Raw genomic sequence first — 18,558 nt, 5'->3', positions numbered from 1 at the left:
GCAGATTTGATACAAATCCCCTGGGAGGACAGACGCACCAATATTAGCGTCCTCAACCTGGCCAACATCGAAGCACTGACCACACTCGACCAACTCTGCGGGGCGGGCCACATTGTTCGCATGTCTGACACAAGACACCCAAAGCAAGCGCCCTACTTGGAACTCCTTCACAGCAAGCGAGCCCAAGGTGTGCAAAGGAAACGTTTCAAGAACACCCTCAAAGCCTCCTTGATAAAATGCAACATCTGGGAGTCCCTGGCAAAAAACCGCCCTAAGTGGAGGAAGTGCGTCCGGGAGGGCGCTGAGCACCTCGAGTCTCGGCGCTGAGAGCATGCAGAAATCAAGCGCAGGCAGCGGAAGGAGCGTGCAGCAAACCAGTCCCACCCACCCCTTCCCTCAACGACTGCCCTACCTGTGACAGAGACTGTAATTCCCATATTGGACTGTTCAGTCACCTAAGAACTTTTAGAGTGGAAGCAAGTCTTTCTCGATTTCGAGTGACCGTCGACGATGATGATGATGATGATGAGACTTGATGAATAAATCAATATTGTCCTGGGATCTCTTTCACTTGGTTTAGCTTCATAGGCCAGCAGAGTAACAATAGACATGAATCCAAAAATATGGAGCAAGGGACATGTATATAACAATGTAGCATCAGCATGTACTCATTAAGTGATTCTTTCCTCACTGGCAGTGGTGAAAGAACTTCCTATATTAGCTTGGAGTTCCAGATCACTGCCATCTATCTCTCAGTGGAAAAATACAGACAGAAAAGATTAATTTGGAACAAGCAAATTTGGGAATAGATTGAGAAATCTTTGGCGTCTGGGATATTGTGGTCTTTGAAGAGTGGTGCTGGATAGTCATCAAGTGAGAGGAAAAATGATTGGGGGAAAATGCTGGATTTGTAAAGGATTTCAGGAGGATTTCTGACTGGTCAGGCTGAGCAATACCGGCTGGTTTGTTCATGCTCTCTGCTGGTTTTATTATTAATTGGTACATGTGTGCTTTTCTTGGGGATGGTGGGGGAGAGAGAGAGACTTATGGAGTTAAGGGCTTATAATTTGCGCAGCTAATAGAAAGAACAAACTTGTATTCATATAACTCAGAAACTTCCCAAGCACTTCATATGTAATCAATTACCTTGAAATGCAGTCACTGTTATGTAGATGAATGAAGGACCATTTTGCACACATCGATGAGATGAATGACCAATTCATCATCATAGGCACTCCCTCGGAATTGAGGAAGACTTGCTTCCACTCTTAGCATGAGTCCTTAGGTGGCCGAACAGTCCAATATGAGAACCACAGTCCCTGTCACAGGTGGGACAGATAGTCGTTGAGGGACACTAACATTGGTGAATCTGTCCTCCCAGGGGATTTGCAGGATGGAGTAGAGTGGACAAGGGAGAACCAGTGGAAGTGGTGTATTTGGACTATCAAAAGGCTTTTGACAAGAGATTAGTGTGCAAAATTAAAGCACATGGTATTGGGGGTAATGTATTGACGTGGATAGAGAACTGGTTGGCAGACAGGAAGCAAAGAGTAGGAATAAACGGGTTCTTTTCAAAATGGCAGGGAGTGACTAGTGGGGTACCGCAAGGTTCAGTGCTGGGATCCCAGCTATTTATAATAAACATTAATGATTTAGACGAAGGAATTGAATGTAATATCTCCAGGTTTGCAGATGACACTAAGCTGGGTGGCAGTGTGAGGAGGATGCTAAGTGGCTGCAGGGTGACTTGGATAGGTTAGGTGAGTGGGCAAATGCATAGCAGATGCAGTATAATGTAGATAAATGTAAGGTTATCCACTTTGGTGGCAAAAACAGGAAGGCAGAATATTATCTGAATGGTGGCAGATTAGGAAAAGGGGAGGTGCAACGGGACCTGGGTGTCATGGTACATCAGTCATTGAAAGTTGGCATGCAGGTACAGCAGGCAGTTAAGAAAGCAAATGGCATGTTGCCTTCATAGCGAGAGGATTTGAGTATAGGAGCAGGGAGGTCTTACTGCAGTTGTACAGGGCTGTGAATATTGTGTAGTTTTGGTTTCCTAATCTGAGGAAGGACATTCTTGCTATTGAGGGAGTGCAACGAAGGTTCACCAGGCTGATCCCCGGGATGGCAGGACTGACATATGAAGAAAGACTGGATCGACTAGGCTTATATTCACTGGAATTTAGAAGAATGAGAGGGGATCTTATAGAAACATATAAAATTCTGACGGGATTGGAAAGGTTAGATGCAGGAGGAAGGTTCCCGATGTTGGGGAAGTCCAAAACCAGGGGTCACAGTCTAAGCATAAGAGGTAAGCCATTTAGGACCGAGATGAGGAGAAACTTCTTCACTCAGAGAATTGTGAACCTGTGGAATTCTCTACCATAGAAAGTTGTTGAGGCCAGTTCGTTAGTTATATTCAAAAGGGAGTTAGATGTGGTCCTTACGGCTAAAGGGATTAAGGGGTAGGGAGAGAAAGCAGGAATGGGGTACTAAAGTTGCAAAAATGATTAGCCATGATCGCATTGAATGGTGGTGCAGGCTCGAAGGGCCGAATGGCCTACTCCTGCACCTATTTTCTATGTTTCTATGATCTTGCGGCGACATAGTTTGTGGTTTTTCTCCAACGACTTGGTGTCTACTGTACATGGTCCATGTGTCTCTGACCGTACAGGAGGGCGGGTATTACTACCGCCCTGTAGACCATGAGTTTGGTGGCAGATTTGAGGGCCTGGTCTTCAAACACTCTTTTCCTCAGGTGGCCGAAGGCTGCACTGGAGGCAGTGTTGAATCTCGTCGTCAAGTGTCTGCTCTTGTTGATTAGAGGGTCCCGAGGTATGGGAAATGGTCCACGTTGTCCAGGGCTGCGCATCTTGATGACTTGGGGGCGGTGCTGTGCAGAGATAGGTTGGTGGAGGACTTTTGTCTTATGGATGTTTAGCGTAAGGCCCATGCTTTCGTATGCCTCAGTAAATACGTTCACTATGACTTGGAGTTCAGCCTCTGTATGTGTGCAGACGCAGGCGTCATCCGCGTACTGTAGCTCGACGACAGAGGTTGCGGTGGTTTTGGACCTGGCCTGGAGACGACGAAGGTTGAACAGCTTCCCACTGGTTCTGTAGTTTAGTTCCACTCCAGCGGAGAGCTTGTTGACTGAGGTGGAAGATTGAGAAAAGGGTTGGGGCAATGACGCAACCCTGTTTGACCCCGGTCCGGACGTGGATTGCGTCTGTAATGGATCTGTTGGTAAGCATCTCGGCCTGCATGTCATTGTGGAGCAGGCGGAGGATGGTGACGAACTTTTGGGGGCATCCGAAACGGAGGACGACGCTACATAGACCCTCGCGGTTGACAGTGTCAACAGCCTTTGTACGGTCGAAGGCGGCCATGTATAAGGCTTGATGCTGTTCCCTGCATTTTTCCTGCAGTTGTCGCGCTGTAAAAATCATGTCCATTGTGCCCCATAGGGGACAAAATCCACATTGTGATTCCGGGAGGAGCTCCTCAGCCACAGGGAGGACGACGCTAACGACGACTTTCCCAGTAACTGACAACAGGGAGATTCCTCTGTAGTTGCCGCAGTCGGACTTGTCCCCTTTTTTAAAGATGGTCATGATCACTGCGTCTGAGATCTCCCAGCATGTTCTCCTCCCTCCAGATGAGAGAGATGAGGTCATGTATTTGCGCCAACAGTGCCTCTCCACCATACTTCAGTGCCTCAGCGGGGATTCCATCCGTTCCCGTAGCCTTGTTGTTCTTAAGCATGACCAATTAATGACCAATTGTGCTGGCATTGTTTGAGGAAAGAAAGTTGATAAGGACACTGGGAGAACTCACTGCTTATCTTCCAATAGTCTTTTAATATAAACCTGAACCACCACAACAGTTTTGCATCTCATCCAAAGATTGGAACCTCTGACAATGTAGCATTTGTTCAGTAATGGACTGAAGTGCCAGCCTGGGGTGTGGCTTGAACCAACCAACTTTTGACTCAGAAATGAAAGCATCACCAACTGAGCCAAAATTACGTCTGACTGGCACTTGGCACTGTTGTTTAAGTTGATTTTCTCCTCAGACTCATTTCTAACGCTATATTAAAAATAACAAAAATACAGAAGCACACTTCCCATGCCACTGTGGTATAGTCCAACATACCTTGTGATTCAGTTCCTTTTGTTGCATATGAATTCAGTGAACTGTTGTGATACAGAATTTTCTGGTCTGCCATTTATCAGCATCATAGGCAATCGAGGAAGACTTGCTTCCACTCTGAGTTCTCAGGTGACTGTACAGTCCAATACGGGAATTACAGTCTCTGTCACAGATGGACAACTGGCATACGGTATCTATTAGATCACAAAGGATACACAAAACCATAGGGTCTTTCATCAAGCCTGGAATGCAAGGGACCATAATTCATTCCTGTTACATCAAATTCTACAGATATTGTCAAATCGTTCACAACTCGGTCAACAGTAACAATGTTACAACGGGCTCAATTACATCCTAATATCCAACCGAGACTAAACTTCGTTACAAATCATGTAATAGTCAGCAGCCAGGTATCATCGTCATAGGCAGTCCCTCGGGATCGGGAAAGACTTGCTTCCACTCTAAAAAAAAATTAGTCCTTAGGTGGCTGAACAGTCCAATACGAGAACCACAGTCCCTGTCACAGGTGGGACAGATCGTCGTTAAGGGAAAGGGAGGGTGGTACAGATTTGCCGCACGCTCTTTCTGCTGCCTGCACTTAGTTTCTGCATGCTCTCGACGATGAGACTCGAGGTGCTCAGCGCCCTCCCGGATGCACTTCCTCCACAGGGCAGTCTTTGGTCAGGGAGTCCCAGGTGTCAGTGGGGATGTTGCACTTTATCAGGGAGTCTTTGAGGTATCAACAGCTATAAAAACAGCTCCTGAAATAAACCCATGTTACTAAAGTTTAGTGGGATAGTCACATAAGATTTTGGACAAGTCAGGCCAGTTATTTCTAAAATGTAAATTAAAATGTTGTTTTCACACTTATTTCTGTGCCTTACGATGTGTAAGTCTTAGTTTTCATGTTCAGCAAGAACAGGTCAGAACTCAAGCCATGATCCCAACCAGCTTCACAAAAAAAGATTCAGGCTGACATTCTAGTGCAGTGCTGAGGGAGTGCTGCACTGTCAGAGGTGCCATCTTTTGGCTGAGACATTAAACTGAGGCCCTGTCTGCTCTCTCAGGTGAACGTAAAAGATCCCATGGCACTGTTTCAAAGAGCAGGAGAGTTCACCCCAGTATTCTGGCCAATATTTATCCCTCAACCAACATCACTAAAGCAGAAAGCAGATTATCTGGTCTTTATCTCACTGGTATTTATGGGATCTTGCTGTGCGCGATTGGCTGCCACATTTCCGATGTTCAAACAGTGATAACACTTCAAAAATACTTAATTGGCTCCAAGGCATTTTGGGGCATCCTGAGGTCGTGAAAGGAGCTATATAAATGCAAGACCGGTCTTTATTTTTGCCCGATTTGGCTATGAACTGGGAAATCCCCCCATCTCAGAGTGATGTGAAATAATGAAGATAATTTAATACTAGAACAGGAACTACAGCTGCAAATCTACTGGTTATTCAGCTACTTCACAGCAGTTTATGCCCTTATAGCCAGACATACAGAAGTGTTTTCTTGAGTTTCATTGTTTTTCCCTTTGTTAGAGCTAAATTTAATTCCAGCTCGATAACTCAGTTGGAAGCAGCAATATCTGGTCCCAAGTTGATCTGCGCATTTAATACTTTCGAAGGAGATTTTTCAAGGTGATATCTTGTCACGTACAGAGACGCGAAGCAGCAGACGAGCATTGAAATGTCCTTCATACATTTAATAATCGCAATTAAAACTGAAGGAAGGTACACTTCAAAAAAAATACAACTACATTTATTTCAAACATAATTAACCCAAACGTCTCTCACGATATGGTAAAAGTAGTACATCAAAGCGTGCAGATTAAACACTTCGTTACAAGCACAAATTCTTTTAAAATGCTGCGTTATTTTCAACCTTACAAACACATTTGATTTGGAAATGTTACCTGACCAACAGATGCAAAACATCGTAAAACAAGTATACAAAAGGCAGTCATTTCCTACTCCTGTCAACTTTCAAATTCACCTATATAACTGTGACTAAACTTCAAAAACAAAAGTGAGCCATTGGTGGTGAAACTCTTTACAACATCCTGGGAACATGAAAGGTGCTACATTATTGTAAGCGCTTTTCTTCTTAATTAACTTCAAGAGATTCTTAAGAGGATTTGGCCTCAAATTGACTTCCGGATCTCTTATTTACAGCATTGAGACCTTTTGACCTTATAGACAAGCCAGCTTATACACAGCTGCACAATGGTGACAGAATAATACATGGCATAACAACTTACATTTATACAGTCTTCAACGCAGAAAATGTCCCAAGATGTAATCAGATAAAAATATACAGCACGCCAAAGTTGGTGAAAAAGGGTGGTAACCTAAAGGTTTAGTCAAAGAGGTGGGATTAGGGAAGGTATTAAAGAGAGGTGCAGAGTCGACGAGCATCCACAGCCTAGCCAACAGGTGCCTCAATAGGCGCTTCGGAGAATGTCGAGAAGGAACAGAGGACACCCGTGGACTTATCCAAGAGAGATTTAAGTCTGGGATGGCAGCAGGAGAGTAGGAAGACAGAGGAGTAGTGATGGATCGTGGTAAAGATTGGAGACAAAGGGCTCGAGGGCAGAACTGACAGGAAGGGAAGGCGACAAGATGGAGCACACCAAAAAAAGTGGGAGATAGAAGTAGTGGGTTTGGATCCTGGACAGCTGTCAAAATATGCATGCAAATGCGCAGAGAGGGAATTCAGTTTACTTAGGCATAGCAGAGATAACGAGAGCCATATCCTGGTTGTAAACAGATGACAGGGAGGAGACGACACGAGAGATTCCAAAGTTGGAGTCCGGGGTCCTGAGGTGAGATGAAGCCGACTTGTCGACAGGGTGGAGTCAGCTTGGAGCATCAATGAACCAATGTCCAGACTCCCACACAGTTGTAGAGAGGGGGCGAATCTAGGTGCTGTTCTGGGGGAGACTTTCAGTGCTGGAGGCTGCCCAATGGAAACAAAAGGGCCAAGGATTGAAGGGTCGAGTGTGAGCCAACAGGGGTTGATCCATGCGTCCAGCAGAAGTGCGTAGTGGCTTCAGGTGCTGGCAATAATTGAAGGGTGTCCAAGCACTCTGCCTTTATGAGCTACATCAGTGCCTGCCATGGAGTCTCAGGGGCTGCGTATAAAGTGTCATTAATTTTCATATATCTCAAGTTACTAATATGAACAAATTTTGGTGTTCTGGCTTAGGCACGAGTACCAACAGCCCTTTCAAACCTGCACACCCACATAATTGAACCAAACAAAAGTGAACAGGTACACCTGCCGAAGTTTCGAGGGCCAGATTGCCAAGGGTCTTTATTTGGATATCCCTGGTATTACATTCCTGCAATAAATCAAAGCAGTACATCCTCCTACTTGCAGTGTAGCAATCCTACAGGAAATCCACTAATATGTAAGCAAGTGACAGACGGTCTGGATCCCTGAACTACCCAGCAAATTCCACTCAAAGGAAGCCCCAATTCGTATTGGGGCTGAATTTGTGGCCGCTACGGGCGCATACGAGGTGTGCACACGCCCGTAGGGGCCGCACAAGTTCCGGGTTTAGGCATGCGCTAAAACTCCGGACTTGACAAATCGTACAAACCAGCGCAGGAGTTTTAAAAAACAAATATAATTTTTTTTTCATTTATACATTAAATACACTACAGTAAGTTTATTTTTAGCCCCATTAAAACATGTAAATTTATTTTTCAAAAAATTACACTTGTTTTAAATATTTAATTAAATGCCATTTTAAATATGTAATTTTTTTATTTGATGTGTAGAGGTAATTTTTATGTGATCCCCATTCATACTTATGGGAGTTCTGTACAAACGGAATCCCCATAAGTATGAATCGAGATTCCCTTCTTTGATTGGTTGGTTGGGCGAACCGCACGCGCCCCTGGGAAACATGGGCCTCTACGCAGAGGCCCAGGACTGCGAGTGTCTGAACCTCCAGGATCACCAGGTAAGTTCGCAAATTTTTTGCGGGTCACAGGCATCAGCTCGCGGAAAGCCTCTGACTGCAAATTCAGCCCCATTATGTCTGCTTTAATGGGTAAATAGGTTTTCCTCATTCATAAGATAAACTGGGTATTCACTATTCTCAATTATGTTTATTATGGCCCTGAATTGACAGCCCCTACGGACACGTAAGGGCCCCGCAAGTTCCAGGTTTGGGTATTAGAAGGTCATGCGCCTAAACCCGGAACTTGCGATCTGTCAAGAATCATCTTGACAGATCGCACGCATCCAGAAGTAAAGGGCTTCTGAGAGTTGAGAATTGGGCTATTTACCCAACTTCTGCCCAGTGAATGCCCTTGAAATTCTTACGAGCAGGGTGGATAAAGGGGAACCAGTGGATGTGGTATATTTGGACTTCCAGAAGGCATTTGACAAGGTGCCACAGAAAAGGTTACTGCACAATATAAAAGTTCACAGGGTTGGGGGTGATATGGATAGAGGATTGGCTAACGAACAGAAAACAGAGAGTCGGGATAAATGGTTCATTCTCGGGTTGGCAATCAGTAACTAGTGGAGTGCCGCAGAGATCAGTGCTGGGACCCCAACTATTTACAATCTATATTAACGACTTGGAAGAAGGGACCGAGTGTAACGTAGCCAAGTTTGCTAACGATACAAAAATGGGAGGAAAAGCAATGTGTGAGGAGGACACAACAAATCTGCAAAAGGACATGGACAGGCTAAATGAGTGGGCAAGAATTTGGCAGATGGAGTATAATGTTGGAAAGAGTGAGGTCATGCACTTTGGCAGAAAAAAAATCAAAGAGCAAGTTATTATTTAAATGGAGAAAGATTGCAAAGTGCTGCAGCACAGCAAGACCTGGGGGTAGTTGTGCATGAAACACAAAAGGATAGTATGTAGGTACAGCAAGTGATCAGGAAGGCCAATGGAATCTTGGCCTTTATTGCAAAGGGGATGGAGTATAAAAGCAGGGAAGTCTTGCTACGGTTATACAGGGCATTGGTGAGGCCACACCTGGAATACTACGTCCAGTTTTGGTTTCCATATTTACAAAAGGATATACTTGCTTTGGAGGCAGTTCAGAGAAGGTTCACTAGGTTGATTCCGGGGATGAGGGGGTTGACTTATGAGGAAAGGGTTGAGTAGATTGGGCCTCTATTCATTAGAATTCAGAAGAATGAGAGGTGATCTTATCGAAACGTACAAGATTATGGGCCCAAATTTCCACAGGAGTTGCTCTGTTTTTTTTGGAGCAATTAAGATTTTTTTGGAGTAACTTAAAAACCACAATTCTCCCCATTTAATTTGCTCCAGTGTAAGTGAGATAGTTAGGCTTTTTTTTTAATGTTTTTTTTTCCCAAAAGGGGGCGATACCAGCCACTTACTCCTGTTTTGGCCATTTAAGCAAGTTTAGCCAGCCAATAGTTACTCCAAACTAACTTAGGCCAGCGTATGAGGCCATTTGTGTCCGCTCAGAAAAACCTTGCAGTGAATTAAGAAATCAGCGCAGGTAGTCAGAGATGTGGGCGGAGGTGGGGGTGGGGCGGGGGGGAAAAGGGAAGTAAGAGGATTCTGCAAAGCACTAAACATCATCACAACATCATCAATAATAAATGAAAAATAAATCAATTACTAAAAAATAAAAAGTCATACCTTGCCGACTGCAGTGCACCAGCAAGCCATTCGGCCAAGGCTAGGGGCGGGAGGCTCGTTACTGCTGCGGCACATCGAAGCTCTCCGACTCTCTATCAAACCAACTAAAGGCTGCCCGGATGCGGGCTGAGTAGGCGGCTCTCCCCCCCGATCCACGTCCCGAAGCTGTCGGTGACCAAGGAGGGGAAGAGTGGCCAGAGAGGAAAAATAAACATTGTGCCCTTTCATTCTGCTGTTGGCTTTCCGGGCCCGGGGGAGAGGGGGAATGATGAAGTTGTTCGTCTCGGTGGCCATCCTCCGCTTCAACCCCATTCACACCAGTAACCAACTTCACATCTCTGTGAACTGACTTGTTGCAGATGTCCCACGTGGCAACTTGGGAATTAGGCCGAGGCACATCAGAGCTACGATAAGCCTGACTGCCATTGGCAAAGCCATCCAAGTGATGAAGGTTGTCAGCAGCTCAGATCTGACATGCAAAAAGTCAGCCCTTTTGCAGGCTCTGCTTGAGCAGAGGGATATGTCGGATATGCCTGGGTAGCTCAAAACATGCAACTCCACAGCCACGGCAGTGCGATTACGGGCAGTCTGCGTTTGGTGCAATTGAACCTGTTTCACATCCCTCTTTTGATCCTCATCTTAGGGAATGCAGGAGGCTGCCGATGAGGGAGCACATTCGGCCAGGGCGAGCGGCCGCGTGCTTCGGGCCCCTCCCACACAGCCTGCAGAGCGTCGCAGAAATTCGGGCTACTAGAAGCTACTGAAAATGCACGCACACTCTAGCGTGCATGTACAGAGGTCCCAGCGCTATTTTCAGCGCCGGGACCTGGCTCCGCCCCCCACACTGGATGTGCTGCGCCACGCCAAGGCCGAAGACGCCCTGAGGAGCGGGGAGAATTGGAAGGTAACTTTTCGACGTCCTTTTTAATCTAGAAAGTCGTGGAGGTGCGCCGTTTTTACAGGGGTGGGTGGTTGGGGAAGTTTTGCCCATAGAGAGGGCTTGACAAGGTGTATGCAGAGAGGATGTTTCCACTGATAGGGGAGACTAGAACTAGAGGGCATAGCCTTAGAATAAGAGGACGCCCATTTAATACTGAGATGAGGAGAAATTTCTTCTCTCAGAGGGTTGTAAATCTATGGAATTCGCTGCCTCAGAGAGCTGTGGAAGCTGGGACATCGAATAAATTTGACAGAAATAGACAGTTTCTTAAACGAAAAGGAAATAAGGGGTTATGGAGAGCGGGCAGGGAAGTGGACCTGAGTACATGATCGGATCAGCCATGATCATATTCAATGGCGGAGCAGGCTCGAGGGGCCGTATGGCCTACTCCTGCTCTTATTTCTTATGTTCTTATAAAAGCAGGCAAAGATATTTTTTCCAATAATTTAAACATTTAAAATCCTGTTAAAAAAGGATACATTTATTTTTAGACCCTTTAAAATATGTAAATTTATTTTTCAAAAAATTAAATTTTTGTTTTAAATAATTAAATGATATTGTGATTAATTTATTATGTGATGTTTTTTTAAAAAAAAATGTATTTGAAGTGCATGTGTGTTTTTGGGGGTATTCCCATTGACACTTATGGTGATTCCGTACAAACGGAACTCAACACAAGTATGAATGGGAATATCCCTACTTTGATTGGTTGGGGCGGCCCACATGATCCCAGGGACGCTTGCGAAGCGCCTGCGTCCCTGGGCCTCTACGCAGGCCTACAGAGACCCAGAACCTCAAGTCTCCAAACCTCCCTGACCATCAGGTAAGTTCATCGAATATTTTTAGGCATCCACCCACAGGAAGCCTCCGACCGCAATTTCTGGGCCTATATTTATATACTGATATTTAGACAACCAACTTATACTCAGACTAGTGAAACACTGCAGCGCAGCATTCACGTGTCCTTAATTGTGCCATCTTTTGTGCTGAAATCCAACATGAAGCCCAGTGTAAAACAAATTCTACCACCCAAAAATGACACACAAAACTTAACAAATCCTGTTGATACATGAATGCAGAAAAATGTATTCAGACCACATATTGTTTGGCATCAAATGTAAAGTATCTGGAGCTATCATTTTCAAAACGTACTTCAAGGCCTTAATAACCAGAGCAGGCAGTCAGTCCTTTGTTACTTCACCCACACACTTCAGCAATCCTGCGTCAGACTTCCTTGCTGCACTCAGCAATATCAATTGCCAGATCCTCCAATACATCAGCTTTCACTCCTCCACAAATATGCAAAACAATAGAATCATGTTTGGGTTGCAGCAATATACAAAACGTACCATATTCCCCCAAAAACATTTCACAAACACCAGCTGTAAAACAGCACAGGGAGCAAACAAAAGGGAAAGCATGCTGCTTGTTATACTTGTGGAGGACAATGGACAGTCAGTCACTCGGGGGTTAGTTTTGATGCATTACATTCCCCCACAAGTATACTGGTAACTATTCAGAAGGGGGGGGGGGGGCGGTACAAGGACACAAACTAATCAATTTACAGAAGATTCAAGAGCCCTAGTTTCTTAAACGTGTTGCAAAGAAGCTCATGTGCAGAATGTTTCTAACCCGTGCCACCAGAGAACTACTTGTTTTATGTCTTCACAAAGGCTGATAGCAGATTACAACACTGAAGCATTTGTCTCATCATGTCTGACAAGCTCTTTGCTGGAGTAATCCAAAACTAATCCCACTTCCCTGCTATCTCTCCAAATCTTCTATCTTCCTCTGCTTCAAATATGTATCCATTCTTCCCTTACAAAATGCCTCACCCACTCCCGTGGCAAAGCATTCCACGCTCTAACTCTGCATAAATGTCACCTAATCTAACCTCTCTTCTTTAACTGATTGACCCCATCATCTCCAACGTTCCAACCAAAGGAAATAGCCTCAGTGCCAGTGGAAATCATCCCAGTCTCCCCATCCCTGGTGTAAGTGAATCTACACTATGCTCTCTATGACTTTAAAGAGCACTGTATATAATTAATAAAATTACTGACTGGGGAAACCCTATTAAAATTCATTGATAACAAGCTTAACTATGCAGAGCTTCCTCTCAAAAGTCCCACGTTACTGGGGCCAGGGGTACCAGAAATGATCCTAACTCCAAGCTTTGCATTGTTATGGTGATGTAGAACACAGCATTCCTCACCGCCCGGAACTGAATGCCAATCGGAAGCTGTTCGGATTAGGTTTATGGTGGGTCAGATGCAGACTGCACTCTCTCTACCGCTGCAAAACGCGTCGCGGCCCCCACCACAGCAGACTTTGCATCCATCTTTGAGGTCCGAGTCAGACTAATATTTTGTGGTCAGTTTTATGCTGTGGGTGCATGGTCATTCAAAAATGGCTAAGTATGTCCATTAAAAACTTCACATCAATCCTTCTAAAACTGCCTTCTGATTAATACACAGTAATGGACTGTTTCTACATACAATGGTTTGATTTTTAAGAAGGTACAAAGTATAGCATTCTGTAAAAATATGGTAAATATTTGCTGATGCACAGAGTGCACACCTTTATTTTTCAACAGATTTGTAGGGCTTATTGACAGTCATTACAGTACTTGAGATCACCCCGAAATAAATTGCGCCACCATGGTACAATGCCTTTTATAAGTCTGGTAGGTAAACAGAATGCGAGTATTATTTGCAAACACTGAATAAATACACGAGGAGAAACCCTGCAGCGGCACTCCTGAAAAAAGATACTCGTACTATATCTTAGTTACAAATTCACATGTTGCCTAATGCCCGAATTGCTATTAGGTGCTTTAATTCCTAAAACTTGATGTTCCTCACTTCGACCTTAGTTCCTAACACTCACTTCCTCCGAAAAACCTTAATAAGCAAAGGGTACTGGAAGCCAAAGTCAAGAAAATAAACACCAATTCGCGCAGCCTCTGAAATACAGCAAAGGACAGTCCTGATCATGAATCTGTTAAATGGTTTTTAAGTAAAATCTCAATTGAGTTTTTAAAAATCTATTTTAGTTATACCAGGGGAAGTAATTTTATTCGCCAGTGTTCAGTCACAGATCTCACCATGGTGTATTCTTATAACATTTCAAAAGAAAGATTGGATTTCTTCTCCTTTAAGTGATCCACTATCACATTTTTTCAGCATAGTGTACTTTTAATTAAAAAATGTACTTTTATTGAGTTTACGTTTCACCAGTCCAGCTTAAAAATCAAGTTAAACATACTACAGTATCTACACATTAATCCAGTGCTTCATAACTTGCTCCATTTTTTTCAATGTTGAATACAAAGCGGAATCAAATTTTGCTTAATATTCATATAATGTGCATTCCAAAATTATTAGACAACATTTTTAATCAGTGACCGTTACTCTGGATAAATTAACTGCATTGGAATTAATGTGGCATTTTCCTCTTGCTTTTCAATTACCTCCTCCTTTTGACTTTTTCTTTCTTTCATGATGGATTTTCCTTAAACATTTTTAGTCCCTTAAAGAGCTTCATGCAATTATCGGGCCTTTCCTGAGGCTGTACTCAGTCGATCAATTGAGGCACAAACAGCAACCCAGACATGACTCTCTCCCCACCACACCCCATTCAGTGCTCGCTTACCCAGCCATGAGGAGGCACTTGCTCTCAACTCAGCTCCTCAATATCATTAGAACCAAGATCAGTAACTTTGTAGAGCAGATAATATTGAACCTGTGTATCTTCAGGTTTGTACTCGAACTTGCTATGTCCCCTTATATTTTCTATTATTTTTTCCATACCCCTTACAACCAGATCAGCAAGTTTAGTTAGGGGAGTCGAACAGAGGAAAAACAGAGAAAGGTGGGGGGGGACCTGTGCATTGTTGCAAACAAGGAAATGGTAAGCGAGTCAGACAGAAAGCAAATGAAGGAGTAGAGAGAATCAAGTGTTGAGGAAAAAGAACCAGAATGTTGACGCTACCTTCTCTGGCAGCAGAAGAAAACAATGCCCGGTGAAAATAAATTAAAATTTCAACACTTTGAAGCTGCATAGGCCTTTGGGACCCAACATGCATATATCCTGTTGGCAGTGAAAAGCAGTTACGTTAATGGCCAATACAGACATCTGGTATTGAGAACGGTGTGTCTCGATGGTATTTGAGGCAGAGTGGCAGGTAATCGAAATTTCACATTGTTGTGGAGAGCCAATACGCACACTTGAAACACCACAACCAGAAAGCTTCAAGTACTTACAATGTGTATTATATATGTACATTACAGAGAAATGGCAAGTCATACTGTTGGAAAATTTATCTTCCCAAATACATGGTAATAAGACATGCTCTGTGGCTTCCCACTAATTTGGCTATAATTTAAAATTAGCTGATGCTTGTTTAGCAGATCAATCTAAATTGAAGCTTACATTCGACTTGTTGCAGGTTATCAAAATACAGTACAAGATAATTCAAAGCTTTCACCTCTGCAACATCACCTGTCTCAGCTCATCTGCTGCTGAAACCCTCATCCACACCTTCATTGCCTCAAGTCTTGACTATTCCAACTCACACCTGGCTGACCTCCCAACTTGCACCCTCCGTAAACTTGAGCTCGTCCAAAACACTGCTGCCCGTGTCCTAACTCACACGAACTCCCGTTCACCCATCACCCATGTACTCGCTGGCATACATTGGTTTCCAGTCCAGCGTTCCTCCAATTCTGGCCTCTTCCGCATCCCAAATTTCTTCACTCCACCACTGGCCTTCAGCTGCCAAGGGCCTAACCTCTGGAATTCCCTCCCTAAACCTCTCCGCCTATCTACCTCGATCCTTAAAACCTACCGCTTTGACCAAGCTTTTGTCATCTGCCCCAATGTTAAAAATTTTGTTTGGTAATAGCTCCTGTGAATCGCCTCGGGGTGGTTAACTCTGCTAAAAGCGCTATATTTTGTTGTTGAAGCCTAAATCATAACCTTATTCTACCTCTGGTGAAAATGAACAGTTGGTGCAAATTTCAGCATTATATTGCTAATTTTATACTGAATTGTGGAACATTTATAACATATAAAGATCAAATAAAATGTTGTACTACATCACATCATACTACAAAACTTTGAAAAGGACACTTTAAAAAAAAATGTGCAGATAATTCCTTAAATGTAAAAGTAGAGAAGGGTAGAATAGGCTTACATTATCTCAATACCTCCACGGCATGCAAGACAAACCTAGGCAGACCGTGCGTGGCCTGGATAAGTCGGAGGTAAGTGGTCAATATACAATTTCTAAGCACTGAAATAGAGCTTTTGACACCATAAGAAAATGTTTAATCATTTTTACTGTCCTCCTGTTGCCATATGTTCTTCCATAATCCGGTATGCCTGGTTCACAAACCTTGACCGGCACTGTGACGAGGTGACATAAGGTTTGCTTTATGATCTCGATCTCTCTCTTCTCCCCTCCCGCCCCCAATTTTCTTTCTCAGGAAGTGAGAGCACACACTACTGAGGCACTCCATGCAGCAAAACTCATCAAAAACCAGATCTCACCATGAGGGAGGTGAGCTTTCCACTGTCGAGCTGACTAGATTGACAAAAATCATTTCTAACCACGATACCTAATTAATGTTCGAAATCACTTTTCCTCCAACTTTACATGAAAACTTACTTTCCACTCCGAATACAGAGATGGTACAGCACATGTGGTGCCAAGTGGTAGGATGTGGGTTTGCACACATGATTCCTACCACACCAAGATCCCGATGAGCCAAGGGAAGAATTACAAAATTCCTGAGCCTCGAAACTAGAGCTTGCCAACCTCAAAGAGATGGCTCAGAGGAAACTTTGCAGAAGTATGATACTTAACAGGATAAAGTAAACCCACAACAATACTTTGAAATATAGAATGACAAGAGGGCAACGGTTCAGGGATAATTTAGGATAGATGTCAGAAAGTATTTTTTTTAAATACGCACACATTGATATTTTGCTGGAACAAGTTACCAGAAAGAGTGATCGAGGCTCATTTAGCAAACTAGGCAGTAATGGAAAGACAGTAATGGAGTTGGTACTCTAAGGATGACATGAAACGTGCTGAAGGAAACCTCATCATCCAAAATTATTTCACTAAACAGAAAAAAAAGAGGATCAGTTTGCTCGTCCATAATCTGCTTGCAGTCAGCTCAAGGGCAGCAAAGGATTAGAAAATGTTTCCTTGTCCATCAGCTCAGCAAGGAAATAGGATAGGTCTTTAAACCAAAATAAACCATAAATCACCCAGTTTATTAATACGAGATGAATCCCCTGAATTACAACCTTCAACTCACTATTTATGTTACATATTGAACAATTTAAAAACATTAGTTTTCCAAGTTTGTTATGCAACAATTGCACAAGAATGGGATAGAGATGTTGTGACTGACTAAATAGCAACTGACAACAACTTGTATTTATATCGCGCCCTTAACGTAGTAAAATGTCCCAATGCGCTTCACAGGAGTGTTATAAAACAAAATTTGACACCGAGCCACATAAGAAGTTAGAACAGATGACCAAAAGCTTGGCCAAAGAGGTAGGTTTTAGGGAGCGTCAAAAAGAGATAGTGTGGCAGAGAGGTTTAGGGAGGGAGTTCCAAAGCTTAGGGCCTTGGCAACTGAAGGCACGGCCATCAATGGTTGAGCGATTAAAATAAGGGACCTTCAAGAGGCCAGAATTAGAGGAACGCAGATATCTCCGGGGGAGGGGTGAGATTACAGAGATAGGGAAGGCTGAGGCCATGGAGGGATTTGAAAATGAGGAAGAGAATTTTAAAATTGAGGTGTTGGTTAACCGGAAGCCCATGTAGTCAGCGAGCATAGGGGTGATGGGACTTTGTGCGAGTTAGGACATGGCCAGCAGAGTTTTGTATTACCTCAAGTTTACGCAGGGTGGAATTTGGGAGGCCAACCAGGAGTGTGTTAGAATAGTCAAGTCTAGAAGTAACAAAGGCATAGATGAGGGCTTCAGCAGCAAATGAGCTGAGGCAGGGGAAGGGGACAAGCAATGTTGCGGAGGTGGAAATAGGCTGACTTAGTTTGTGTGATCAGAAGCTCATTTCAGGGACAAATATAACACCCAAGTTGCAAACAGTCTGGTTCAGCCTCAGACAGATACTAGGGAGAGGGATGGACTATGTGGCTAGGGAACGCAGTTTGCGGCAGGGACCAAAGACAATGGATTCGGTCTTCCCAATATTTAATTGAAGAAAATTTCTGCTCATCCAGTATTGGATGTCAATATAGAGACCGTGGAGGGGTCGAGAGAAGTGGTGGAGAGGTGGAGCTGTGTGTCATCCGTGTACATGTGGAAACTGCAATGCAAGTGACCACTGATATCATGGCATTACAAGCAACAGAGCAACAATCACTTAGTACTGATAGATGACATGCATGGGGAGCTGGGGCTCACAGGCATGGGCTGGGGAGTATGGGCTCAGGGGCAAATGGCAGTGCAGTATGGGCTCAGGGGTTTGAGCTGGGGGTAGGGGCTCAGGGGCATGGGGGACGCGCAGAGGCGGGATGGGCACGGACGCGGGGGAGTGATACTGCGGCGGGTTAAGTTGTGGGAGCAACGAGTCGGCATTAACACCCCCTCCTCCCCGGCCCGCTCCTACCTCACTCACGCTCGACATCTCCATTTTTTGCCAGGGCTCCTCCAGTTGTACAAACGGCATTCTAGAGCCGCCGCCAGACGCGGCCGCTGCTCATCCTGCGGACGGACGGACACACAACCGGCCTCCCTCCCCTCGCACAGACCCGGCCCGGCCCGGCCCGCCCGC

General features: G+C 44.3%; 1 protein-coding gene across 2 annotated transcripts in view; it reads right to left on the bottom strand.

The window, feature by feature from the left end:
- The window catches only part of LOC139265751 (ribosomal protein S6 kinase alpha-6), a 170,419-nt gene extending 151,868 nt beyond the window's left edge, over positions 1 to 18,551 (bottom strand). For both annotated transcript variants that reach the window (XM_070883105.1, XM_070883107.1), the window contains exon 1: positions 18,394 to 18,551. In XM_070883105.1, coding sequence (XP_070739206.1) covers positions 18,394 to 18,453 — 60 coding nt within the window. In that variant the 5' untranslated portion in view covers positions 18,454 to 18,551. The remainder of the gene's footprint in view (positions 1 to 18,393) is intronic.
- Positions 18,552 to 18,558: the final 7 nt, after the last annotated feature.

This window comes from Pristiophorus japonicus, chromosome 6, assembly GCF_044704955.1.
Source record: "Pristiophorus japonicus isolate sPriJap1 chromosome 6, sPriJap1.hap1, whole genome shotgun sequence".
Lineage (NCBI taxonomy): Eukaryota > Metazoa > Chordata > Chondrichthyes > Pristiophoridae > Pristiophorus > Pristiophorus japonicus.
The sequence above is the reverse complement of the archived record's forward strand: the minus strand, read 5'-3'. Positions and strand labels throughout refer to the sequence as shown.